We start from the raw sequence: 27,760 nt of genomic DNA on the forward strand, positions 1-27,760 counted from the left end.
AATAAAACAAAAACTTCCCAAACGAACTTCACCCCTCACTGACATGTTCACACGCAACACGTATTTGAGAAAACCATGTAAAAAGGGATGCGCAACCCTAAAAACGCTCCGTTCTACTTGGTTTCTGACGAGGGCAGAGACATTATGAGAATTTTGATGCCCATGGCAGCCTGAGGAAAGAGATTTTCCAGTATCATATCAAATGGGAATCAGGTTTACCAGATGTTGCTGCATGGCTTTACGGAGTATAAACGCAAGGCTTTTGTGTAATCCCTTCAAGACCAAGGTAAACTTGGTTGCCCCGTAGAGACCTACAAAGGGGCGTTAGTGTATGACAAAGACTACAAAAGTAACAAAGTGGCTCTTATTCAAAGCCATATATGTTTTTCATACATCAGTTTGAACACCATACCACGAAACAACGGGCGATTCACTTTAGTGTGCCACTTGCAATTGCATGGTAAGCCCGGGAGAGGCCATTTTTGGCTTTAAAGTTTATGCTCGACAAAAAACATGGCCAACTTGCAGCGATTTTGCATTTGAGCGTATTTCAGTAGACAATTTCGGGATTTTTATTTGATAAATTACTGCATTCAATGCCCAAGAAATAATTCAAGTTTACTCTTGGTGGCACATGTACTGGGAAGAATCCATATGAACCTGAAAGTAAAAGGTCAAGCAGCGCACTTCCGGAACCCTCGCTAGGTGCGCCTGTGGATATTTACTTGCGGGGGGCCGTCCTGTCACGTTCGATAATTTTTGGAAGAATGCTTCCTAACTGAAACCACCCCATGAAACACTAATAGAATTTTACCTTTGTCTTCTTCAAATCGTATTTAGGGAAAGTGACCTGAAGATGGGTAGGAAACAAATTCCATGAACGACATTTTACTTCCGGCAATATCTTTTCCACAGGTTTTTCTTGTTCATGCAGGTTTGTTTTCACTCCGCGTGCTTTCGAGAAAACAAGATAGTACAGTGCTGTAAAAATTTACCTACCTGCAGTCGATGGGTTCCAGATTCGGTCGAGTTGACATGACACAGTTCTTGTCGGCAAATTTTACATAAAACATTAAAGTCTTTGGCAAAAGTAGATTATCGCTTTAAGTTTACTACCTTATAAATTAAAATGTCTGTATAATATTTTGATCTGTTTTTATATTGGCTTTTACCGACAGACTATACTACAAAATTTCATTCCGTAAATGTTCGTCTACGTACAAGACTGCCACCTTTTGCAAGTGACCTTTGAATAGAATCTGGTATTCTGAGTTCTTTAAATTCACGGGAACGTAACGATTTGAATTCTCCATACTTAAAACACTGTAGCTATACCTCGTGATTAGGAGCAAACTTTTGCTTTGTAACGTAAGAGACGCCAACAATACACTGTTCTCAATGGAAAAGAAGGGCACAAAGGAACCAGTCCATTCCAGAGATGTTGGTCGCTATGCAAAAGCTTGCCTCGAATCCTGAGGTATAGCAACAGTGTCTTTAGTCTGGGGAATTAAAATTGTCAAGTTTGTGTGCAAACAAATAACTCAGTGTACCAGATTTTATTCAAATTTAACTCGCAAATGGCTTACACTGTTCTTCGTGCATTTCAGATTTTTGGAAGTGACGGGTCAAAATTGGGCAGGAAATTTCTCTTTTAGGTCAGGTATAATTTTTCAGTTTTATTAATATGCTAGCAAATGTTTTCCCAAATGCCTTTTTCCGAGTTTGGTTTCTTAATAACTGGACAAAAAAATTACAAATTCAAATAATTTTGCACATTTTCTTTCCTATCCAAGGGTTCCTAAAAAGCGTCATCAGGGGTAAACTTTCGGGCTCTATTGTTTACCTCAGAATTGTCTGTTCTCTTTAAAATTTGCTGGGTCTGTTGGTGGGTGGGCTGATCGGTAGGTTTGGGGGTACTTTCAGTCGGTCAGTGCGTCAGTCCGTCGGTCAGTCGCAAGTCACTTAATTAATCTTACTGTTGCATGCATTTGTACAGGACCGGCTTTGTTGGGTTCAGTGGTTAATTTTGTTTGAGTTTTGATGTAGGCCTATATGTCCCCTTATTTTACAAAAACATCCTAAGCGAAATATACACAGTTGAACAACTGAGAAAAATTTATTTTATAATTAGTAACCTGTCCATCTAGCGATTTTCAAGAAATCTGGAACATGAAACATTTGAAGGTATCTTTATTGCACAGTGGCACACTTTCAAGGCTGTGATGAAATGAACAATTATTATCGCGACATGTCTATTGACTTAAATTAAGGGTTAAATTTATTTTAATGTATAAAAGGTTCACAAAACATGTCCTCCCTGGATACTGCAAAAGAAGAAGCATTACAAAGACTTTCATCGTAAAGAGATGACATTTACGATGTCTTTCAAGATTTTTGTCAAAATTGTCACAATTCATTCGCATTATTATGAAAACGATTACTTAAAAAGAGGCCAGAGGCCGTTTGTTGTTGTGAAGACAAAAGTCCTACTTTTTCTGAGGTAGATTAATTTCAAGGCCCGTGGAGTTTCATCTTTTTGGCCACATGCACCCTTGTTAAGCACTCGTGTCCAGCATCTACCTGTTTAACCGATTCTCCAGTACATGGCCCATAAATAGTACTTCGGTGCAAAGAGAAACAGCGAGAGCATGTAAGGTGGAAATTGTCGCCACTCGGCCCTGGACGTCTCAGCGCTAGCTCAATAAGTTCTGTGGCCCCACTGATCTAACTGCAACTACGATTGCTTTGTCACGGTGAGTGTGCAATGTGTTTGGATCCGTGGTCAGTGGTGTCATAACAACTGGAAAGAATAAAGACATTATGAGGGTACCATAAATCTTCAGACTCAGGAGCCAAGAGGTGCAATCCAAGGAATAAAACTGCTTCATTATGTCTCCACATTTACCCACATAGGCCTGTTATTGGTTAATACTGAGTTCCACGTGCATAGACAGATACATGCTATCGTACGACCTCGTGCCCATTGTGTCAAACAGTGCGCTCCAGGGCTACCTCTTCTCTTTGCATGTTTCTCGAAATTTATACTTTTATAATCGCCGATTTTCTAATGATAATGGACATTAAAACAGAGTTAGGATTTGGAACCCCAAAATTGCTCCTTTTAAACATTTCTGAGAACGGGCGGCTCTCTGGCTTGTAGCCTTGTACATTTTCAAAGTAATGCTAATTTACGAAAGCAAAATAATGGAAAAATCCAGCACTTAGTTTTTTTAATCAATTCGTCATTGACCAAACTAGGTTTAGTGCTGGTATGATATTACATTTTTGCTCATGAGCATGGAAATTTGCATGATCATAAAGCCCCAAAGAGACTCCAAAATAAAGATAAAAATGGTAAAACGAACATTAAAAAAATTGTTAATTGGAGCACAAATATACCGAAGACTGTAGAAATCTATTCGTATTACATGTACACGGCCCTTCTAGCAAGTGTTTTGTGGGTTGGTTGTCTGACATAAAAATAGTCAATTCTTTTTGTGGCCGGCCGGCGTGAAGTATTGGGAAAAACACGAGTACTGGAAGCCTAGCTTGAAATTAAGTAACCCGAGGGAAAGGGGTTGATTTTCGTCATAATTGTCGACCGTCAAAGCGCCACCAATTATTTTATTGCTGAGTAGTCGCCCGAGTTCATGCAAACAATATGATTGGCCCATAAATTCAGGAGTGACCCAAGAGATCTGGTCACCAAAGATGGTGAGTGTGCAGTCAGGCTTAACGTTTCACACGCCAGTTTCATTACACAATGGAGGAGACATCGAAGGAGACTCCTTTCTTTGCATTCCGCATCAATGTGTCTCTCATAGTCTACAAGGTCTTCTATTTCAGCTTTTGGGGAGCTATTGGTTGCTATCTGTCGTATCTCAGTCTTTATCTAAAACAACTTGGCTTTTCCCCCGCCAATGTTGGCATTGTCAGTGCTTTAAGACCCCTGTCAGGGTTCGTTTTGCTACCGGTCATCGCAGCAGCTTCGGACCGGTTCAGATGCCGGAGAGCAATTTTGATAACGAGCATCCTGCTCAGTGCAGTGACTGCCGGGGCGCTGGCACTCTTACCCCATGCACCTGAGGCCCCCTGTGACGTGATGGAGAAGCAGATAAAGAAGTTTTTCCATCTAAATATCTCTCTTTCCCAACCAGACGGCCAGGGAGGCTACTCCGATTTCTCTCAATCTTCACGTGTGGACAACCTGTTGCCAGGTTTTCTTGGCCCTCCGGGGTTGCTAGGTTCTAACCCAATCCTGCACATACCGTTTGGCGACGCCTCAACGAACACCACCTTCCACGATGTCAAGAAATTGCCCGAGAAGATTCAGAAGACTCTCATCGCCAACCAAAGTTGGATGTACTACCAGGCAGATCTCCACAAACTCCTCGTCGCTGTGATAGTCCTGGCAACCGTGATGGAGGTCATGATGTTCAGCGCCATTTGTCAGGGGGACATTGCTACTTTGGACGCTCTACGACGCGAACACGGCAATGCTGATCAGTACGGATGGAACCGCGCCTTCGGGACTGTGGGATGGGGAACTTGGTAAGGAATGTTTTTTTCAGAAATGTCAAATTGTTGATTTCTGAAAAAAGATTAAACAAATCCCCAAGTATGGCCATGAAGGGTTTTCGCAAATAGTAAAAATTGTAAAAAAAAAAATCTAAAGAAAAACACTAGACACGATAATATAATGAATAATGATTTTTGTGGTGTTTGTTTTGGTTTACTCTCGAAAATTGACCATTTGCTGCACAATTTGATGCCTGACACCATCGGCACAAACAAAATTGCACATGTTGGCCAGCAGGACGGGTGCGTGGTCGAACACTTACTAGACACTGACGAAAAAAAGTAAGGGTAGGACGGCATACGGCGCAAGAATTCATTAAGACATGCTGGTATACGGCTATTTAATACAAGGGCCTATTTGTAATTGAAAGAGTTTGGCCAGTCAGTAACACAGAGTGGTTTTAAGGGTTTAATGACTCTCCCTAATTGTCCATCATTAAGCTGGTGCCTTGAAATTTCAATAATACTGAAGATAAGTAGCCTTTTATGTAAAAATAGAGTATGACGTAATCTTAAGATGCCCTCATTATTTTGAGTAATGGCACATGGTGGAATATACAGTAAAATTTATTGATCTAGGAAGAAAGAGTGTTTCAGCTCTCTTAGAAAAAACTAAACGAAAAACGAAAACAATGAGCTATTATCCATTCCTAAATTCTGCAGAACTTTTCAGTTTTTCGATGGTAACATGTAGAATCCACGACTACACCTATTATTGTGAAATTGCCAGTGTAGTTCCTTTGGCGTTGGTTTGATCTTGAGTTCAACCCGTACCGCAGTAGTCACCTGTGGCTTTGAGCATGTCGCCACCGGCTACTGGACCGCTTTTGCGGCAGCTGTGGTCGTCAGCAGCGGCGCTTTTGTCTCCACCTTCTACTTCGGACCATACACGGTAAGCTACCGGTATAAGCAAAACCGACAGGTGCGGCTTCCCCAACTCTTTAAAGCAGCCTTATTTCTTTATTTCTTAAGACTTCGTCGGAAGTAGAAAATGCGGCCAACTGACCCGAAACCAGTGACAAAAGATTTACAAAAACGATTTCAAGCATAAGTCATCGGTTGCTGCGCTTTCACATCATCAATGCGCAGAGATCATTCTCAACCACACTTCTCTGTGCTGTCAACACTGTCCTTAATGGAATTATTGAAATACTCGACTGAGAATACCAATCTTGACTCATCTTGACTGTTGAAGCAACCAAAATGTTACACCGTTAACTATTTAGGCTATCGATGACTTCTGTTTTTCAAAAAAATTGCATGCTGCTGTAGTCATTTTTTTCCCTCGCCGCCGTGTCTTTAAGTTGGATCACGTTCGTAATCGTTACCATTTCTACTCAGAACATGCATTATGAAGAAACGAAAGATGACTCTGGTGACTCTGTGGCTTCGTCTCCGGGGATGAGTCCAATCAAGGCGGTGGTGTTCAGCTGGCATTACGGTTCCGTCTTCATCATGATTGCCTTCCTGGGTCTGTGCAACGGATCCATGTGGGCATTCCTCTATTGGCATCTGGACAATATGGGTAACCAGCCTCTCACTAAATTCCTGTCTGGGTTACCTTAATTTTTTGGCCCAAGCAATTGCGTCAGTCCCAATTATAGTTTTGACAATCCCAAGTGTTGCAATTGGGCAGGCACATTTCTAGCGAAAATTTTCCAGGTTTAAGCAGCCGATGACCAACAGAATTCATCCAAAATTTGCCACAAATACATTTAAAAGCTAGTTTCCTTAGTACGAAGTATGCATTTAAACGAAGTGACGTTGGCGCATTTACTATGACGTACGCTAGCAGTCTATGCAATATTTGGGGTGCGCGACTCAACTGCAGCACTAAAACCCCGAGCTGGAGGGAAGGGGGCGCAATTTTCCTAGTATCGCAGGCTCCTTAGTTGGTCCTTCCGACCAACATGGCCCTTCACAACGGATGAAGGGGTGTTTCTGCTCAAGGTGGAGGGACTGCCTGATCTGCTGTTGGTAGAGGCGCTGTAGTTGGGCGTAACACTTTTTCAAATTCAAATTAAAAAAAAAATTTCCCTACTTTCATTAACATACGAATCAAAGAATACACGTAAAATTAATACGAACCATAAATACAATGTAATATAATGAGAGAAAATAGAGAAAACTTTAAAAGATTGAAAGTATGGAGCTGCTCGTATAATTTACTTCATTATTTGAAGTAACAGTTCCATAAGAGGTCCCTAAGTACACTCGGAGTTAATGCATTGCTGATGTACAAGCTTGCATTGTGATTCTGTTCAGCAAATGTTTCACTTTATTTCCTGCCCATGCGTTATCATCTGAAATTTTTAATGTGTATTACTCACGCTCCATAGACTTTTGAATGACAAAAAACGGACACGATCGATCGCGACTTTGCAGGGGACTCCATTTAAAGTTTTATACATGCCAAATACTGTCCGGATGTGCATGCTCAGCGGACTCTATTTGGCTCTGGACAGTTTTCGACATAAAAACTGATACTCGCCTTTACAAATTTTCTTTCACTGATTTAATAAGGTGCCACGCAAAGCTTTCTTGGATCGTTAACAGCTATTCAGTGCTTATCCGATTTTGTCATCGGTTTCCTGAGTACGTGGGCCATCTCTGTATTCGGTCACATTCGGCTGTTGGGCGCGGGACTGTTTTTCTTCATAATTCGGTTCTTGTATTATTCGTGGATTCCATCACCTTGGCTTGTTATCTTCTCTGAGGCACTTCATGGTAAGTCTTGGTCTTCATGGTAAGTCTAGTCCATTTGCAGGATGAATTATATACGAGTATTGGCCCAACAAGGGGGGGGTCAAAATGGAGAAAGAATGTGGAAATGACAATGGCTGATCAACCTTTGTTTCCGAATTGATGAATTGGCAGGTCCTAGAACTATGTTTCGAATGAGCTGGGTGTAAGTCGTATTCCCCTGGATCCAACTGGGTCAATCTGTTCGAACGATCTGTCTATATGCAGTAATCGGTACGCTCAACTGAGGGGGGGGGAGTCTTACAGCAATCAGAACTCACTGCCAACATTACATTTCTGTCAATGTATTTTCAGGGTTGTGAGACAAGGGAATAGGCATCAGTTCGAACAAGTTGTAAGTTGGAACCCTGGATCCAACTAGGTCAATCTGTTCGAACAAGGTCTCGATACACAGTAAATGACATGTTTAGAGGGGGGCGGGCTGATCACTGCCAAATTTCTGTCAATGTTCAGGGTTGGGCTCCATTCTGACGTGGATCACGACGGTAGCATACCTGAACGATGCTGTTCCACCGCAGTGTCGGTCCACTGTGCAAGGCATTCTGGTCGCCGCGTATAACGGCTTGGGAGCAGGGCTTGGATTCTTCACCTCCGGTCTGCTCGTCAACAGATTCGGAGCATCACAAACGTTTGGCCTCTTCGCAGTTTCCTGTACCGCGTTTTTTGTTGTGTTCCTGAGCATTCAAGGGGTGAGAGAGAATTTGGCCTCTTTAAAATTACGATCATATACTAAGTTGTATCTGAAATTTGTTGACTCAAGTTATGATTTTTTATGGATTTCCCCTTTCACCGACCTAAAAGTATACTATGTTTTCCGAGAGCTTTAGTGAAGACATCATAAAGCAGCCCTCCAGCGAGGTTGCGGGGTGGTCAGTGGTACCGCAGTCAAACTATTCCCAAAGCCTGATTACCAAAAATTTGGCTGTTGTTGTTGCTGAAGTCTCTATGTCAAGGCAAATCGAATGCAAACTGTTCAACGACACATCCAGACAGAAAGTATCGTGGTGAGTTTTACACCGAAACTACTGCGATACTCCAATTATCTTGAACTGACCGGGTTTATCGTCTGGCAGTGTACGTGCAATTTACTGTCGCATTCCGTTTCTTTAACAGCTCTCAAAGATACCACCTACCCCTTGGAAAGACGAACACGAGGAGAAACAAGCGCTGCAGAAAGAAGTCAAGGATCCAGATGAAGAAGATGCACTCTTAAACCGTCAATGAATTTGTGTGCTTGCACCACAGTCGTTCAACACGTTATCGAAACTTTAAGTAGTCATGTGCCTTCTTTTTTTTTTTTGCATCCAGTTTTTCAGTGCTGATGATCATCCATTGAGCTATGGAACGCTGATCTGACTCAGTGTATATGCCTGCTGGGAGCATCCATAGTACAGAAACCTAAGCCCATAGAGGGTGCAGACCACTAATTCAAGTGAGAATTTCTGGCCAGCTCATTAGCATTAAAAGTGCCCCCCGCATGGTCTTTTGAACAGGATCAACTCCCTGGGTCTTTTAGCTTTCATATGAGAGCAGACTGACTAAAAACTATGGTTGAAATATTGTCCTAAGTGCCCAAGGCTTTTTTTGGGGGGGGTATTTTGTTTTGTGGGAATAATTAAAAATGTAAATGGTTAACCCACAAAAAATTGCAAAGACATTGAAAGATTAGTGACCACACAAGAATTTCATTTGTGTTTCAGAAGTCTCTGGGATGTTGGTATGCACGTTATTGGAACCTGAACAGTGCTGATTTTACAGTTTTCAAAGGGGCTTGAATTAGTGGACCGTACACCCTAGAAAACAGTGCAAAATCGGACCGAAATAGCGCCGCCTGTTGACTCTCGTGAAGAGATTGGCCTCTGGTTTTTTCAATGGAAATTCAAGATTATGGCCGAAATATCACTTTTCGTTTCAATTTTATGGTGGTTAGCCACGAAAACATTTTTTGTTCCCTTTCCCCGAAGATACCCCGTCAATAGCAGTAAAACTATGCGCTCAACTCTGAATGTAGCCGCCCGCCTCTATCCAAAATAAGGCCGGTAATTTCGGGCATTTTATGACAGAAATACCCCGAACTGGAAACTATCAGTCCCATATTCGGGATTTATAAAAATGTTTCTATGATCCCTCGTGATTATAGCATGTCTTATTGTAAAATCCCCTTGGGATCACAACATATTAATGAACTTGCAAACAGAAATACAACCATTTGGTGGCGGAAAGCACCCCAATGGAAAACTCGAAATTTGGTACGGTTTTTGTCGGGCTATTTGCATATCTGTGTTTGTATTCTAAAATAATACGTCAACAAAGCCGATACGTAAATAACCCGAACAAACAGTCAGTAAATGAGCGTTCCATTCTGCTTTATGCCCCCCCCAAAAAAAAGTGCGCGTACGTGCTGCACATGAATTTCGCCGGTGATTTTTAATCGGATTTTTTGGTACCCATCAGTGCGCACGACAGCTGCTGCTCTTGAACAGTCACCTCACTTATCACTGACTGAAAGGGAGCGACTTCAGTTTAATTTTAGCTGTACTCATTCATCGAGAAACAGTAATTGAAAGACATGCAAATGAATCGGACGACCTTGATTGAATGTTGGGGAAACCTGTAAAACATTCGTTTTAAAATAAAAATCAGATATGGATGTAAATAAATATGTGTCAATGCTCTGTGTAGTCCTGTGTATATTATTCCAAAGACGCGCTGATGTTTCCGTATGTTGTATTTGTGCGTTGCATTTAGAAAATATTTTTTATTCTATGTTCTACAGGCACGCACGGGCGTGGATTCAAAATGTCTGTGCCCATCAGGACGACGTCAAATCTTCTCTACGAGGAGAATGAGAGGTTGGCGCTCTTATTTTGATATATAGCTCTATGTGGTCATCACAAATTTCAGAAAGTTTCTTCTGGACAAACCATTACCCTTCCAATTGCCCCATATAAACCACAGAATTGACGTTGTATGGCATAGCTTCCTTCTCGGGGTTTTGATGTTTTTCTTTGTGCATACATTTCCCGAATTTTGCTACCCAACGCTGATGTAACCTACATGTCATGCTGCTCAAAATAATGAGCAAATACAGGAGAATCAATGTGGCGTCCTTTTGCACGTGGTGGCTGCAGACATTTTGGACAATTTTGTGGTAGAAAAGGGCGTATTATAGAGATCAGTGGGTTCTGCGTGGCTTACAGATCAACCTCGTCCCCATGGGTAAGATCTTGCCTAGACTGGTACTTGTCCCATAGTCTCCAGACGTCTTATAGACGTCCTCCGAACGCAGCAACCGGTAGTGGGTAATGGTTCTAGAGGAATCCTGCCGGTTTTATGTTAACGAGGAAATTAGAATATAACAATTTCCATAATGTAACACTGTCACGTGACAAAACACTGGGAGACTTTCTAGATTCGATTGAAGATGGTGTATACCATTGTTTTTTGTCGTAATTTCACAAGATATAATATTGTATAATATTCACTGCAACTTACGTTCCATTTATTTGTTTCATGTTTGAGTCAACTACTTTGTGAAAAATCAAGAAAAACAGCGCGGAATTTTCAACGCTTTAATCGAAGGTCTTGTAGTTTATCTTGCGTAAAATGTATGGATTATAGGGAGTTCCTAGTACAACTGATCAACGTCCGCAGGGTCAGGGTGTGAAATAGGCATGACAGCTTCTCATCCCCTTAAAAAGGAGCATTTTGTAACATCTAGGAGTAATCAGTGAATTTACCTTGGAGTAATGCGCCCCCTCGACAATGTAACATTGCGTAATCGTGTGAAAACAACCTCCAGGAACACAGCAGTCGACTCGTGTCCGTGCCCACGTGCCTGCGCGATCGTGCTTATAACGGTACTTTCATGTCGGTTCACACGTTGATGAAATTCTTAAACTCTATTCATATTTGAGTCGTTAATAATTATAAGTAACAAAAGAATTATGTCTTAAAACATCATTCTCGGAAACAGCGCCACATTGGATTATATCATTATTATCTAGGGTGATTTTGAATTCGCAAAATTTTCCAAAAAAATCCATTCCTTAAATAAAATTAAACTTCACAGTGATCCAATTTATATTCTTCTTTACGCCTAAAACTCAAGTCTCTATAATTCAATTCACAGTCCTTTTGATGAAAGAATGTTGGTATATTTTTAGTTGCTTTTAGGGTTATCTGTTTATCAATGGAGACTCTCACATCTCAAACACTACATACCAGAAAATTTGCTCTATTACGATGGTCGGCCAACTATCGTAAAAAAGAGAACAAAATGTTTGTTTTCTCGAAAACTACAGCATTCTGGGAGGAAATATTTAACAGACTGATTGAGACTGCTGTGTACTTTCTTTTTCTGGATTATACGGTAGTCCGATTTTCGGAAGTTTACCAAAGGTGTACACCACCTTTGTGACTCGTTCTACTGAGCCATTTACGCACGCAGCACAAGTTTCAGACGTATTTACCTGCATTTTAGGACTAACTGCTTCCATAATTTAAGGGAAAAACCTTCTGAAGGTTTCCTTAGAGCCATATGTTCGGCTGTCAAGCGCACGAAATTTAAGGTTGTTTGTACACATCGTCTCTATAAATAGAAACAGTAATTAGGCCTACGCATGTGTACAGCTAAACCAACCACTGACTCCAGAAGCCAGCTATAGGTGTGCACCACTGGAAATAAATTCCCATAGACAGCAGTGATAAATCCCCATACTTCACAAATATTTTAAAATACAACTCTCACAGGTGTTCAGGCTGCACAGAAAAATGATGTTCCACATGTCCTCTTTCATTTTCCTTTCAATTTTCGGGGGTTTGACCAATGAATTTTGGAGAAATTTTCACCAGAAGCAGACCACCCCTAGAATGCAGAAAATGTCCCTGTCCAGAAAAGTAGCCGTTTTGAGAAACCAACGCTCGGCAAAATGGCTCAAATAATTCCACTTTTGGACCCGATTGCATCCAAATTGCTCAGAATTAAAAGCCCTGAGTCCGGCCCAGAGGTTCAGTCTTATATTTCTTCAATTCCTCAGTACAATAGCTCTCAGGACCCTCTAATATAGAATATTTTGAGTCTATAACTTTTATTAATGAGCTCGGCGGACATATTTCTGGCCTAAATACGAGTGTGCACCCACAGCTACCAGTCTCCGATAATTTTTTTATCCGCTCTAAGCGCAACAAAGAGGGCGTGTTGTTTGGAACCATTGATCTCCATTATAAAGACTGGATAGGGCAGCGCATCTGGCGTATGCACGTTAAATAACGAGCGTGGCGACTTTTGTTGCGTGTACTTTCAAATGGAGTTTTTCAAAAATCTGTTGAGGTTATTTTACTTCAATTGTTAGATTTCGTTTTGCACCTGGAATGGATAAATTTGGAAGAATAATGGTTGAGGTGTACGCAGCAGTGATTTACCCGAGATCAACGTCAAGTTTGGAAGACGGAACAGAAGGAAACGTAAGTCACACTTTTTTAGTTTCAGAAAGTTTCCCAAGTTATACTTTATAATGTCTAACTTTAGTAAGAAATTTATGACAGTCTATCTAGCCTATCAGGCTTTGTATATGAGACTTCACTATCTCGAAGTTGGGACCGTCTGAAAGTTACTTATTGGCAAAAGTGGTTTCAAAAACTGAATAACTAATTTGTCGTTTATTTTCCCCAGATTTCACTGGAAAAATCTCCAAGAAAGCCATGATTTGTGTTTGTCAGATCTACAGACGCACTGAACCCAAATCGTGTGACAGACGATGTGATATGAGTGACAGAATTCTTCTTCAGGGCAGAGATGAAACCAAAGTGAGAAGCAGAGTGCTGACCTTTCTGTTGAGTAAAGTTACAAACAAGGGAACCCAAAGTCAACACAATGAAAGAAACTTTGCCTACATAACCAAATTATTCGTTTTCAGTTAAAAATGACTTTTTTGTCCGAAAGCAGTTATTAAATGTGAATCTTTCTTTCAGGTTTTGGATCAAACAATCCATTGAAAGTTATTGGGGAAGTTCATTACAGAAGTTAAAGTGAGCGGTTCAAATGACACTAGTGCAGAAGCAGATGTTGTTGATGAAGAGGGGCCCGTACTCCTAGGTAAGACACCTGCAGTGATCGGGTGTGCTTAGACTTGGGATAAATCTGATAGGTGGAGAAGTGACCGATAGATACCCAGAATGCTTTGACGGGGTAGGAAAACGGAAAGATTATAAGCTAAAGCTTCACATTGACAAAGAGGTGAAGCCAGTAGCACAACAAATGTATTGAGTACCATATACGCTGAGACAGAAAGTCAGTGACAAATTGGATGAGTTGGAGTCACAGGGTATAATTGAGAAGGTTAATAACCCAACCTTGTGGGTAAGCCCAGTGATTGTTGTACTCAAAGGCAATGGAGATATTCGACTCTGTGTTGATATGCGTAGAGCCAATGAGGCCATTATCAGAGAGAGGCACCCAATTTCAACTGTCGATGATATATTGTACAATATGAATGGTAGAGAGGTATTTAGTAAGCTAGACATGAAGTATGGGTAACACCAGATTGAACTCGATGCAGAGTCTAGAGAGAAAACAACTTTTGTGACTCATAAAGGTCTGTATAGATATACAAGGTTGATGTTCGGTATAAGTGCCGCACCAGAGAAATACCAACAGGTAGTGCCTCAGACATTGCATGATTGTGAAGGGGTTCAGAACATATCAGACGACATTGTTGTTTATGGCAAAACACAAGCAGAGCATGATGCAAGGCTAGTTCTGTGCAGACTGAAAGAAAAGAAGTTGACCTGAAATATGAGCAAGTGTCAGTTCGGTATGTCAAAGATAACATTCACGGGGCATGTGTTGTCCAAGAATGGAGTTGAACCCACGAGGGGCGTTTCAGAGACCTGAAAGAGGCAAGACGTCCAACTAATGTCGATGAAGTTAAGAGTTTTTTGGGACTTGTGAATTTTTCGGCACGGTACATTTCAAATTTAGCAACTGTAGCTGAACCACTGCGTAGATTGACTAGAAAAAACGAAAAGCTGTCAATTGGAGGCTTCCACTTGACCAAGTGGACAAGCAGTCGACGACGCGATGTTGAAGCTATTCGGCTTGAAGAGAGGGCAAAGGATGTAAGGGCAATGGATCTTAGTCGAGGTAGACTGCCTGTGGAACGAGCTGTCGGAGTCAAGTGGGATACTGAAAGTGATACGCTTGGAGTAAGCGTCTGTGCAAGACTGAGGAACTACACTCGCCAGGGTTTGCTCAGTATTGTCTGTTCCGTCTTTGATCCCTTGGGGTTTCTGTACCCATATGTTCTCTGGGCCAAGATCCTATTTCAAGATGAGTGTCGAATTGCGAACATGGGTTGGGATGAGCCGTTGGAAGTGGCCTCGCAGGAAAAGTGGATCAGGTGGTTGAATGACCTTCCCAGGCTCTGCAAGTTCAAGGTCGCCAGGTGCTTGGTCCCGGGTAGTTTTGGAGAGATTCGTAAGTGCTACCTACATCACTTCTCAGACGCATCTGAAGATGGCTATGGTTGTATCTCTTATGCTTGCTTCGTCGGAGCAAACAACGAAGTTCATTGCAGTTTTGTCATTGGCAAAGCCCGGTAGGTACCGTTGAAACCCATGACAATTCCTAGACTTGAATTGTCAGCAGCTGTCATGACAGTTCGAGTCGACTCCATGCTTCGAAGGGAAGTCGGCTTGGAGGTTCAAGGATCTACCTTTTGGACGGATAGTATGCTCGTACTTCTGTATATCGGGAATACTACAAGGCGCTTCCACAACTTTTGTTCCCAGTAGGGTGGCAGTGATACATGAAGCATCTACACCAGATCAGTGGCGGTATGTTAGCTCTTAGGAAAATCCAGCTGATGACGCGTCTCGAGGGCTTGACGCAGATTGTTTGGTTTCAAGTACCAGGTGGAAGAACGGTCCCAGATTCTCCTGGGAAAATGAAGACAAAGGGCCGGCGATGCCAGAGAGGTTGAATCTCCTTGATAGTGATCGAGACGTAAAAAGAGAAATAGTCTCACGGATTGTGAGGGCTGATGAAAAGGTTGATGTCCTCAATAGGTTAACCAACAGATACTCCTGCAGGTTTCGACTCCGTAAAGCTGTAGCGTGGATTCTTCGCTTTATTAGGTGGCTTGGCGATTCCAGGCCAAAGGAGCCTTCCAGGCTGACAGTTGAGGATTTGAAGAATGCTGAGCAGGCTCTGGTAAAGTTTGTCCAGAGGAGAAGCTTTCAGCAAGAGATCACGGATTTGCCGGGATGTCAAACAGTTAGAAAACAGAGTCCGATCTACAGTCTGTGACCTTACCTTAATGGTAGTGGAGTGTTGAGACTTGGCGGCAGATTACGGCATGCTCCCATCGAAGAGAACCAGAAATTCCCAGCTGTTCTGCCAAACAACCACCACTTGTCATCTCTTGTAGTGAGGCATGTGCATGAGTCATTGGCTGGTCATGGTAGCAAGGACCACGTGCTATCATTCTGAGGAGGAAGTACTGGATTCACCAACCACTTCCTTTGATAAGTCGAGTGCTCAAAGGATGTCTATTGTGTAGAAGGTTGCATGGGCGGCCAGAGGTCCAGCAGATGGCAGACCTCCCAGAAGGAAGGGTAACCCCGGCAAACCTGCTTTCTCCTACGTTGGATTGGAATGTTTTTGCCCATTCCTTGTCAAGCGTGGACGGAGCAGGGAGAAGAGGTATGGCTGCCTGTTTACCTGCATGACGACAAGGGCGATTCATCTGGAGATGTTGCATTCGATGGAAGCCGATTCCTTTCTCAACAGTTTCTTGAGGTTTGTTGCTAGGCGAGGCTCATCCGAATGTCTCTATTCCGACAATGGCCCAAATTTTGTTAGAGGTGAAAAGGAACTTGGAGATGCTATCCCGAGATTGCGCAAAGATGATAAGGTCAATGGAGTTCTTTTTGCCAAGCATATAGATTGGCGTTTCAATCGGCCCACTGCGTCTCACATGAGTGGGTCATGGGAGCGTCAAATCCGAACGGTGCGGAGGGTGTTGGAATTGCTTCTCCGGGACACAGTTCTTGACGAAGAGAGGCTCAGTACGCTCTTTTGTGAAGTTGAGTACATTGTGAATGATAGACCCATAACTCCTGTCACTGATGATCCAAATGACCTTGGGGCCTTAACTCCAAGTCATTTGTTGAAGTTTCGACTAGGACACCCAGTGGCTGTCAGGGGGTCGAATGAAACTGAACCCTACAGAAGACGCTGGAAACAAGTCCAGCTACTCGCAGAGAGGCTCTGGAGGCGATGGATATCAGAATATCTCCCTAACTTGCAGCGCAGACAGTGATGGGTAGATGAGAAGCCGAACCTCAGAAAGGGTGACCTAGTGCTGGTTCTAGATGACCAAGCTCCAAGGAACAACTAGCCTTTGGCCAGGATAACTCAAACGTCCCTGGAAGCGATGGACTGGTAAGAAGTGTTGAAATCAAAACAGCTTCGGGTACCTACAACAGATCTGTCACCAAGTTATGTCTCTTGGAAAGTGCAAATAACTAAATGTGTAACTTCCACATTAAGGTTCGTTGTAACATACCTGTTTATTAAATATGCTTGTTTACATTCTTAACTTCAGTCGCATGTTATGATTAACCAGTGATTTCAAGTGTTAGATTGGTGTTAAATTTAGCAACTTTCTTGGATACTCTGCACATTGTATAATTTTGTAAATGTTCTTTCGTACATTTAAGGGGCCGGAATGTAACGTATCCGAAAGTTGAAATGTCAAAGGTGAAAAACGTGTTCTCGGTCGCAGTCTTGACCTCTGCACTTCGAACCAAACCATCGCTTCCAGGGAAGACTTTGCTGATCCTAGCCAAGGACGAGTGGTTTTGCGGTGCCTGATCGTCAACCACTGGCACTAGATCCCCTTCTTTGAGGTTCACCTTCCTTTCAACCCAACGCTGTCTTCTCTGAAGGTTTGGTAAGTACTCTGCAACCCAGCGTTTCCAAAATCTTTCAGCTAGCTGTTGCACATGCTTCCATCTTTTTCCAAACTGCTCAGTTTCAGGTAAGCCTCGTAGTGGCAGAGGATGGCCTGATCTCAGCTTCAGGGGGTTAAGGCCTCAAGATCGTCGGGATCATCTGATACTGGAATGATCGGTCTGTCGTTCACGATCGCCTCTACCTCGCAAAATAGGGTCACTAGTTTCTCATCGTCAAGGATCTGGTTCTGGAGAAGTGCAAACAAAACCTTTCTGACAGTTCTTATCAGGCGTTCCCACGATCCGCCAATGTGAGATGCCGCGGGTGGGTTGAAATGCCATTCGATGCGCTTTGCGAGGAGAACGCCTTGTACCTTGGCATCCTTTTGAAGCTTAACGATGTTTTCCCTAAGTTCTCTATCACCTCCGACGAAGTTTGTGCCGTTGTCCGAGTACATATGCTCAGGTACTTCTCTTCTGGCAGCAAATATCATGAGACCATTTAAGAAAGCGTCTGTCTCTAAGGAATGCAGCACTTCAAGATGGATGGCTCTGGTGGCCAAGCAGACAAAAAAGCAGCCGTACCTCTTTTCCCTAGAGCGGCCTCGCTTGACCAAGAAAGGGCCAAAACAATCCACCCCGACATGCGAGAAGGGTGGTAAGCAAGGGGTTACCCTGGCTTCTGGCAGATCGGCTATGCACTGAACTTCTGGATGAGCATGCATCTTCTTGCCAAGCATACATTCCTTCAGGACCCGATTTGTTAATGGACACGGTTTCGGAATTCAGTATTTCCTCCTGACAACAGACAGAACATGATCCCTTCCGCCATGACCTGCCAGCAACTCATGAGCATGGCGAACCACCAGGAGGGACACATGATGATTTTTGGGCAGAATGGGGAGGCAGACTTGCGGTCTTCTTCAATACGAGCAAGTCGTAGCCTACCACCTATCCTCAGAATACCATCATCGTCTAGATAAGGTCTCAGATTGTAAATGGCACTCTGTCTTCTCACAGCTGTACTGCCCTTCTGCAAATCCTTGATTTCTTGAGGGAAGTTCGTATGTTGGACATACTTCAGAATATCCAGCTCAGCTGCCTTGAGCTCCCGAACCGTCAGCCGGGATGGGTCGCATACTGGCTTGCCATTTGTCAACCAATTCTTGAAATGTAGGATCCATGCCACTGCCTTACAAAGACGGAGCCAGCAGGAATACCTATTCATAAGCTCATTAGTCGAATTGGCATTATCTTTGGCATCAGCAGCTTGAGAGGTTGTCTCCCGTTTCACTTCTCGATCCTTGTCAAGCAGATATGTCACTTCCGGTTCAATGGGCCACTGACTTTCGCTTTGCCAAAGGAATCTAGGTCCATTCCTCCATTTATCTGACGACAACAGGCAGTCTGCTTTGAGCCCCCTGGAAGCGTCATCGGCCGGATTGAGATCCGTACTTACGTAACGCCATTGCTCAGGTGATGATGCCTCATGGATTGTTGTCACTCGATTGGCCAGGAAGGTGTGGAAACGCTTTGTTTGATTCCTGATATACAGCAGGACAAGCATGCTGTCTGCCCAGAATGTGGATTTGCCAATATCCAGATCAGTCTCCTTCCTGAGCATGACATCCTGCCGAGCAGCAAGCACAGCCGCAGACAACTCAAGTCTTGGGATAGTCATTGCCTTCAGGGGTGCTAGACGCGACTTGCCCATAACAAAACTGCAGTGGACCTTGCCAGTCGAACTGACAAAGCGGGCAAATGTCACACATCCATATGCATTCATAGATGCATCCGAGAAGTGATGCAGCTCACATTCTTGGACATCACCAAAGTCCATTGGAACCAAGCATATGTCTATCTGAAACTTGGATAGTCGTTCGAGACCGCCTTGCCACTTTATCCAATGATCTCGGGTTGCACTTTCCAGGGGCTCATCCCAACCCTTGTTGGCGTTCCTGCATTCACTCTGGAAGAGTAACTTTACTCGAAGGATATAGGGGCACAAAAACCCAAGTGGATCGTAGACCGAGCACATGATACTTAGTAGACCTCGCTGAGTATGACTTCTGAATTTCGGACGCAAACTGATTCCCAGGGAGTCATCTTCAGCATCCCAATGGATTACAAGAGCTCGGTCTGCTGGTAGTGATTCTCGGTCCAGGTCTACACCTCTAAGAGTCTTTGCTCGCTCCTGCTGAGGAATGGCTTCCAGGACCTTTCTGGAGTTGCTCAACCACTTAGTTAAGCGGAACCCTCCACATGCCAGCAATTTTGTCAGTTGCCCAACTGTTTTGATTGCTTCTTCCTCCGAGTTGACACTCTTCAAGCAATCATCAACATAGAAGTTCCTCTTCACAGTCTTAACAACGTCATGGTCAAACTTATCACCATAATCGTCAGCCGTCCTTTGGAGGGCAAAGTTGGCACAGCTCAGGCTCCAAACTTCACCGAATGGATGCACAGTCATTCGGTAGATCTCTGGTAGCTGAGATACATCACCACCTGGCCACCAAAGGAACCTGAGTACGTCCCTGTGCTTCTCAACAACACCGACCTGGTGAGACATCTGCTCAATGTCTGACATCAAGTCAACCTGACCTTCTCAAATCGTAAGAGAACTCCTATAAGTCTATTCATCAAGTCCGGCCCCTGTATAGCAGTGTCATTTAAGGACCGACCTTGGCACTTGGCAGCGCAGTCAAAGACCACACGAAGCTTTTCTGGCTTTGACGGATTAAGAACATAGTGGTGTGGAAGGTATTACACTTCACGTGGAGATGCATTCAACATGTCGCCAATGACCCTTTGTGCATAGCCTTTCTCCAAAAAAATGTTCATCTCCATGGTGTAACGGTCATGCAAGCTCGGACCCTTGGTCAAACGCTTCTTGAGGGATGCAAGTCGCTTCTCTGCCAAACTTCTGTCATCCGGCAATCCAGGGTCGTCTGTCTTGAAGGGAATGGCCAGCTGGTAGTGCCCATCTACCACATGCAGAGACTGCTCCTAAATAGCCAATGCCTTCTTATCATTGATGGACATACCAGGTTAATCACAAGCCGAAGCATCTCCAGTATCAAGCTTCCAGAAACGTTCCACCTGCACTTCTAGATTTCCTCGAACATAGTGCGTGGTAACCCGCTGGGGTGCTCCGTCAGTCAAGCGACCATTTATCGTCCACCCTAGCACCGTTTTCACAGCGTAAGGCTCCCCCACCAGTCCACGTCTCACGTCATGAGGAGCAAGCAGGTGAGGTGCGTCCTGACCGATAAGCATCGACACTCCTTTGCTTGTCACGCATGGAAGCGGAATGTCCTTAAGATGCTCAAATTTCTGCACATCCTCATGTGTAGCACGACTCTCGCAAAGAGCTGGGAAATTTTCTAAGGCATGCACCTGTTTCAAACAAAAAGGTGCCCCACGTCGAGCCCTGTCATTGACTCCAGCAACTTCTAGTGAGACCACAAGTGTCTCCACTGACGAAGTGTCACTGAGGGTATTTATGAACATGGGATGTAAGTCACCATCAAGGTTCAACATTTTGGTCAAGTCCAACGAACAGAAAGATCTGTTACTTCCAGGATCCAACAAGGCGTAAGTCTTCAACCAGTCTTCCCTATCGCTGCCCCTTACCATCACCGCAACCACTGGTAAGGCTATCGACAGCTGTCTCAGACATTTAACTACCGTCGAACAGCACTCGGTCGAGTCGCAATGAGAGGAGACTGCAGTGATAAACAGCAGAGCTCCAAGGAACAACTAGCCTTTGGCCAGGATAACTCAAACGTCCCTGGAAGCGATGGACTGGTAAGGAGTGTTGAAATCAAAACAGCTTCGGGTACCTACAACAGATCTGTCACCAAGTTATGTCTCTTGGAAAGTGCAAATAACTAAATGTGTAACTTCCACATTAAGGTTCGTTGTAACATACCCGTTTATTAAACATGCTTGTTTACATTCTTAACTTCAGTCGCATGTTATGATTAACCAGTGATTTCAAGTGTTAGATTGGTGTTAAATTTAGCAACTTTCTTGGATACTCTGCACATTGTATAATTTTGTAAATGTTCTTTCGTACATTTAAGGGGCCGGAATGTAACGTATCCGAAAGTTGAGACGTCAAAGGTGAAAAACGCGCACTGCGATCGCTTACTGCACTGTATTGTGTACAATGTAAATTCCTGGGTGGGTGTGTAGGACTGCCTTTGCAGAGGTCGATTTGACCAGATAAACTGCAAGGAGAAAACTGCCGATACTAATTCGAGGTGTTGCAGTTTCTGCGCGACTGCCGATAAGCCTAGCTCTGTGGTCACTGACGCCCCCAAAATAACAGTTAGACTTGCGACACAAATTCGCCTGTCACCGTGGGATGTTGACTCCGTTTAATCTATGATATAAGTCAATCAATATAATTTATCAAATCAAGGTTTGTAACATAACATTCTGAAATATCCCTGTTATACTAAGTCATGTATACAATATGCAACGTAAATTAACCCAGCATTACAAAGCACATCGTTAGAAAACCGCCTACACTTTGGCAGAAATTACAGCAAAATAATCACACTTATAAACTTTAGTACTAGAAAGATTAACTCACGACTCTGCCGAGATTATAGGCTATCACCAGCAGCAGAACTGCAGCTTCAAATCAGTCACTTAACAATGTTAATTCAGGCTTACATCGTCAACGTTTTTTGCTGCAATACCCAACAATGAGAAAACAAAATGTCGAGCAATGATTCACATCTCAGGAGTTGTGGTTCGTGTGTCTCGAGATCTCAACCCACACACGTGTACATTATACATGTACAGACAGCATGATGCACTCACAGTGACCTAGGTAAGTATACACTTTGGACGCGCAGTCCAAGAACTGGTGCCTCGATAGGCAACGCCTACAGTGAATAAATCATGCACCCAAGGTCAAAGGTAAACCTAACACAGTTTGACAATGTGCGCCTGCATTACACCAGGTTTGGGTTATTGGTCTACTTTGTAGCAGTAGATATACAGTACATTGTCTGCAGCTATCGTGGAACTCTCCTAGAGTCTGGCAGAGTCGTAAGTTTTAAGAGTTTTTGTGAAACTTTGTCGAGACATCGAGTTCGATTGGTGTAATTCAACGATGTAAATTCCATGCACGATCATGTGGGCATATTCACTTGAAGTTTAAGGGGCGATTCAATGTGTACCTGCTATAGCTGTAATGCTATTTTGCAGAGTCACTCGTGGTGTCCTTTACTTTTTGGGCCACTTGCTTGGTTATTGTCTGACAGGACTGTTAGCAAAGGTGGGGGTCTTCGCACAGAATGATCTCCTCCACGACACACGCTACCTCCTCTGCCGTCTGGTTTTGCATCATCAGTCACTTCATGTCTTTCTCCCAGAACTCAGCAAACATATTTTGGCGGTGTCATCCTAACCCTGAGTCAGATACTCTGGCTTAAATGCTGGGTCCAAAGCGCTTGCTACAGCCGGGGAGACGACCGTCCCAGGCTGAAAAATGACGACTTTTTAGCAAGTAACATACAAATAAATAAACACAAAGATCACATCATTCCACTAATACACCAGATATTTATGTTTTCCTCTGTTCCATTCACAGTTTTGCCCTGCATCCGCCAATGATCGTAATCAATGATAATGATAAAAAAGTATGGGGCCAAACCTGTCTTGGGAATAACCAAGAAAAGCATCAAATGATAATCTAGCTGTTTATTTTCGTTTTAAAACAAAAACAACTCCAGAACGTGCTCCCTCACCTGATGTATGTATTCAATTCACATTTATTTCCATACTCTTACGGGAGCAAGATAAAGCACAGGAAAGTCATGAAATCCGTAATATCATCGTATAACACTGTACATGATTGATTAATAAAAACATTAGTCACAGAAATCAGAGTAATGAAAAAAAACAACTTACAAAAGAGAAAACAATAGCAGAAGCATCACGGAATTAATGAGTGTGGAGGCTGTTCAGGGAAGCCAGGGCTTATGGGGAACAGCCTTTGGACAGACATGACAGACTGAACAAAAACAAGACAGACATGGCAGACAAGACAAAACAAGATAGGCATGGCAGACAGGACAGAAACAAGACAGACATGGCAGACAGGACAGAAACAAGACAGATGACGAACAAACAAGACAAAAGACAAGACAAAACAATAATTAATGGACGAAAATCTGATCAGCTGATTTGAAATCCAAAGAAGGCAATGATAATCCACGAAGTAACATAATAAAATAAATACAAATAAGACAATTAAAGAGCAAACTGTGCCCTATGTACACATCACCATGTGCATTTGAGAAAATTGGATAAGAAAGAATGCACAACCAATAAGACGCTCCTTGAAAGAAAAAAGGCTCAGTATTTTTTGACGATTGATAGGTTAATTTCCAAGCGACGTTTTCTGATGAAGTCATGGTTGAGGCAGTGTTGGAATGCAACGTGAAACACGTGTCAACATATAGGATCAATTGTTTTTCAAGGACTTTAACATAGAATCAAACGGGAATCAGGGTTTACCTGATGTTGAACGCTTTGTGGAGAACCAAAGAAAGACTCTCGGACAACCCCTCCAAGGCAAACTTGGTCGCCCCGTAGAGACCTGTATAAAGGGCGTTGCTGTATGGCAAGGAACAGAAAAGTAATAAAATGGCTTTTGTAAACGTTATATTGTACATCCTGGAAACAATAAACATTACTGCTTTTTATGTAGACATACGAGTTCACATGCTGCAAAATGAAACAACACTAAATTGTAATCTAGCCCTATTAAAAATTAATAGTTGATTTTGCTAATTGATCGCAGGATCATCAATAGCTGGTCGGCCTATCGGAAGGTCACACTCGCACTAAAATTCGATCAGTGCAGCCAGTCCGACAGTCTGTCACGTCTGTGGATCGTGTAATAAGTCGGTCTTGCTGCTGATTTCTATCTGTCTATACTGTATAATAACGGACGGGCTGTTTGGTGGTTCACTGGCTGGCAGAATTTGCGTTTAGATCAGTAAAACCAAACATTCCAACCGAAGTACACACTGTACTCTCAACAAACCCGTTCGTCTCACGGTTTTGAAAAGAAAAATCTGAAAACCTACATCGTCTTTTAAGGTCCCCTTCTATCTACAAGAGCAAAAACAACTCCAGAACGGGATTCCTCGCCTGATGTATGTACACATCGCCATGTGCACCTAATACTATCCTAACCCTAACGCCAACAATATCCCTCGCCCTACTTTCTTAAACCCCATCCCTAGCCCCACCCCTATCTCTAACCCTATCTCTAACCCTAACCCCAACCCAATCCCTAACCATTATCCCTAACCCTAACCCCATCTCTAACCCTAACCCTATCCCCATACCTACCCCTAACCCCAACCCTAACCCTATCCCTATCTCTAACCCTAACCCCATCCCTAATCCCAACCCTATCCCTAACCATTAACCCTAACCCTATCTCTAGCCCTATCCCTACCCCTAACCCTATCCCTATCTCTAACCCTAATCCTATCCCTAACCCCAACCCTATCCCCAGCCAATATCCCTAACCCTAACCCTATCTCTAACCCTGTCTCTATCTCTAACCCTAATCCCTAATCCCAACCCTAACCATTATCCCTAACCCTATTTCTATCCCTAACCCTAACCCTATCCCTAACCATTATCCTTAACCCTATTTCACCCCTATCCCTAACCCCAACCCTATCCCCAAATATTATCCCTCACCCTAACCCTATAAATAACCCTAACCCTATCCCTAACCATTATCGCTAACCCCATCTCTAACCCTATCCCTAGACCTACCCCTAACCCAATTTTTTCCGGGGGAAAGTGACTCGGGAACCGAACAGTTCTGCTGAATAACGTTATAATTTGTGGTGGATCTGATACGTGGTTTATTTCTTCAGCTACCCTGCCCTGTGAATCGAGCCTCTTTACAGCAACTTCCTTACGTACTTGAAAAGTGAGCACTGTTCCTGTCATTTTTATAAGTTATGTTTATTATATTCAGTTGTGTTGAAATGTTGATATAAAAATATATAGCTAAAAATATCCCTAACCGAGTCGGCCATACGTCTCGAACCTGTACTAAGGCGCTCACCTGGACTTCGCGGACAGTCCCAGCAGAAGAGCTTACCCCGTGGGCTAAGGTACTGTTGGTATTTGGCGGGGGTAAATTTGAGTCTCTTATAGGTACTGACTGACAGCAAGCTTTGGGAAAATAAAAGTCACCAGTGGGATTCGAACCCACCGTCTGACGATCTGATAACCACGATCTTAACCATGCGGCAATTTCAGAGAATTGCTTTGGCCGTTTATATTTACGGAGATAACAAAACCATTAACCAAGTTATACCGCCCACAGAAAATTTGTCCGCCAAGCTCATTAATAAAAGTTATAAACTCAAAATAGTCCATATTAGAGAGTCCTGAGAGCCGTGAAATCGAGGAATTGGAGAAATATGACACTGGACCTCCAACGCGGACTGTGGTCTCGCAATTATGAGCAATTTGGGTGCAGTCGGGTCCGAAAGTGGCACTATTTGGCCGTTTTTCAGAGGGATGGTTTTTCAAAATGGCCACTTTTCTGGGCAGGGACATTTTCTTCATTTCAGGGGTGGTCTGCTTCTGGTGAAAATCTCTCAAAAATTCAGTGGTCACCCCCCCCCAAATTTGAAAGGAAAATGAAAGGGGACATATCGATCATCGTTTTTTGTGCAGCCTGGACACCTGTGAGAGTTGTGAATATTTTTTTAATATTTGTGAAGTGTGGGCATTATCGTTGCTGTCTATGGGAATTTATTAGTAGTGGTGCAGCCATGAACCCTGGCAGGTTGCACTACACCATAATACGCGCCCATAGAAAGTAGTAAAATATCAGAGCAAAAAAGCGCCGCCTGTTGACTCTCGGAGGAGGTTTGTCTCCTTTTTTCAGCGGAAATTCAAGATTATGGCCACGCCTGAGATCACTTTTCCTTTCAATTTGATGGGTTTTATCCACGATTTGTTTATATTCGCCTTTCCTCGAAGATACCTCCAAAGTAGTAAAACTGTTCGCCCAGCTGTCGCCGCCCGCCTATATCCAAATATTCCCGCAATTTAGGGCTTTTGCGAAAGAAATAACCCGACCTGGAAACTGCCAGTCCCAAATTCGGGATTTATACAAATGTTTCTGTGATCCCTCCTGATTTTGGCGTGTCTTATTGTAAGAACCCGTGCGATCACAAAATAGTCATGAGCTCGCGCGCAGAAATACAACCATTTCGCGAAATGCACCCTCAATAGTATCATACAGGCCATTTTTTCCGGGGCAAAGTGAATCGGGAACCGGACAGTTATGCTGACTGAAAAACATGTTATATTTTTTTGGTGAATCTGATACGTGGTTTATTTCTTCAGATACCTTGCCCTGTGAAGCGAGCCTCTTTACAGCAACTTCCTTACGTACTTGAAAAGTGAGCACTGTTCCTGTCATTTTTATAAGATATGTTTAATATGTTGACTTTAGTTGTCGTATATTCAGTTGTGTCAAATGTGTATGTAAATATATAGCTAAAAATATCCCTTTCTCTAACTCTATCCCAGCACTCGCACTACCCTAACCCTAACGCCAACAATATCCCTCGCCCTACTGTCCCAAACCCCATCCCTAACCCCATCCCTATCTCTAACCCTATCTCTAACCCTAACCCCAACCCTATCCCTAACCATTAGCCCTAACCCTATCTCTAACCCTAACCCTAATCCCCAGACCTACCCTTAACCCCAATCCTATCCCTATCTCTAACCCTAACCCCATCCCTAATCCCAACCCTATCCCTAACCATTGTCCCTAACCCTATTTCTAGCCCTACCCCTAACCCCAACCCTAACCCTTTCCCTATCTTTAACCCCAACCCTATCCCTAACCCCAACCCTAACCCCGACCATTATCCCTAACCCTAACCCTATCTCTAACCCTAACACTATCAATAACCCCAACCCTATCCCTAACCATTATCCCTAGCCCCAACTCTACCCCTAACCATTATCCCTAACCCTATCTCTCGCCCTATCCCTATCCCTACCCCTAACCCCATCCCTAGCCATTATCCCTAACTCCATCTCTAACCCTAACCCTATCCCTAGACCTACCCTTAACCCTACCCCTAACCCCAACCCTAACCCTTTCCCTATCTCTAACCCTATCCCTAACCCTCACCCTATCCCTACCCATTAGCCCTAACCCTATCTTTAGCCCTATCCGTATCTCTAACCTTAACCATATCCCTAACTCCAACCCTATCCCTAACCATTATCCCTAACCCTATCTCTAGCCCTACCCCTAACCCCAACCCTATCCCTAACCATTATCCCTAACCCCATCTCTAACCCTAATCCTACTCCTAACCCCAACCCTATCCCTAACCCTATTATCCCTAACCCTAGCCCCAACCCTTCCTATCCC

At 43.3% G+C, this 27,760-nt stretch overlaps 3 protein-coding genes across 3 annotated transcripts; 1 reads left to right on the forward strand and 2 right to left on the reverse strand.

Moving 5' to 3' along the window:
• Positions 1 to 3,763: 3,763 nt before the first annotated feature.
• LOC110986327 (major facilitator superfamily domain-containing protein 6-like) lies at positions 3,764 to 8,737 on the forward strand. Its single transcript, XM_087135785.1, has 6 exons — positions 3,764 to 4,551; positions 5,314 to 5,470; positions 5,920 to 6,103; positions 7,102 to 7,324; positions 7,781 to 8,030; positions 8,455 to 8,737. Exons 1-6 carry the CDS (start codon positions 3,764 to 3,766, stop codon positions 8,563 to 8,565), a joined length of 1,713 nt encoding a protein of 570 aa, XP_086991911.1. The 3' UTR covers positions 8,566 to 8,737.
• Positions 8,738 to 17,423: 8,686 nt separating this feature from the next.
• On the reverse strand, positions 17,424 to 18,023 carry LOC147800677 (uncharacterized). The gene has a single exon (XM_087135838.1). The coding sequence runs from the start codon at positions 18,021 to 18,023 to the stop codon at positions 17,424 to 17,426; it is 600 nt and encodes a 199-aa protein (XP_086991964.1).
• Positions 18,024 to 18,061: 38 nt separating this feature from the next.
• Positions 18,062 to 19,885, reverse strand: LOC147800678 (uncharacterized). The gene has a single exon (XM_087135893.1). It carries the CDS (start codon positions 19,883 to 19,885, stop codon positions 18,062 to 18,064), a length of 1,824 nt encoding a protein of 607 aa, XP_086992019.1.
• Between the last annotated feature and the right edge of the window lie 7,875 nt (positions 19,886 to 27,760).

Source organism: Acanthaster planci, linkage group LG01 (genome assembly GCF_054643075.1).
Source record: "Acanthaster planci isolate LZ-2023a linkage group LG01, COTS_SCS, whole genome shotgun sequence".
NCBI lineage: Eukaryota > Metazoa > Echinodermata > Asteroidea > Valvatida > Acanthasteridae > Acanthaster > Acanthaster planci.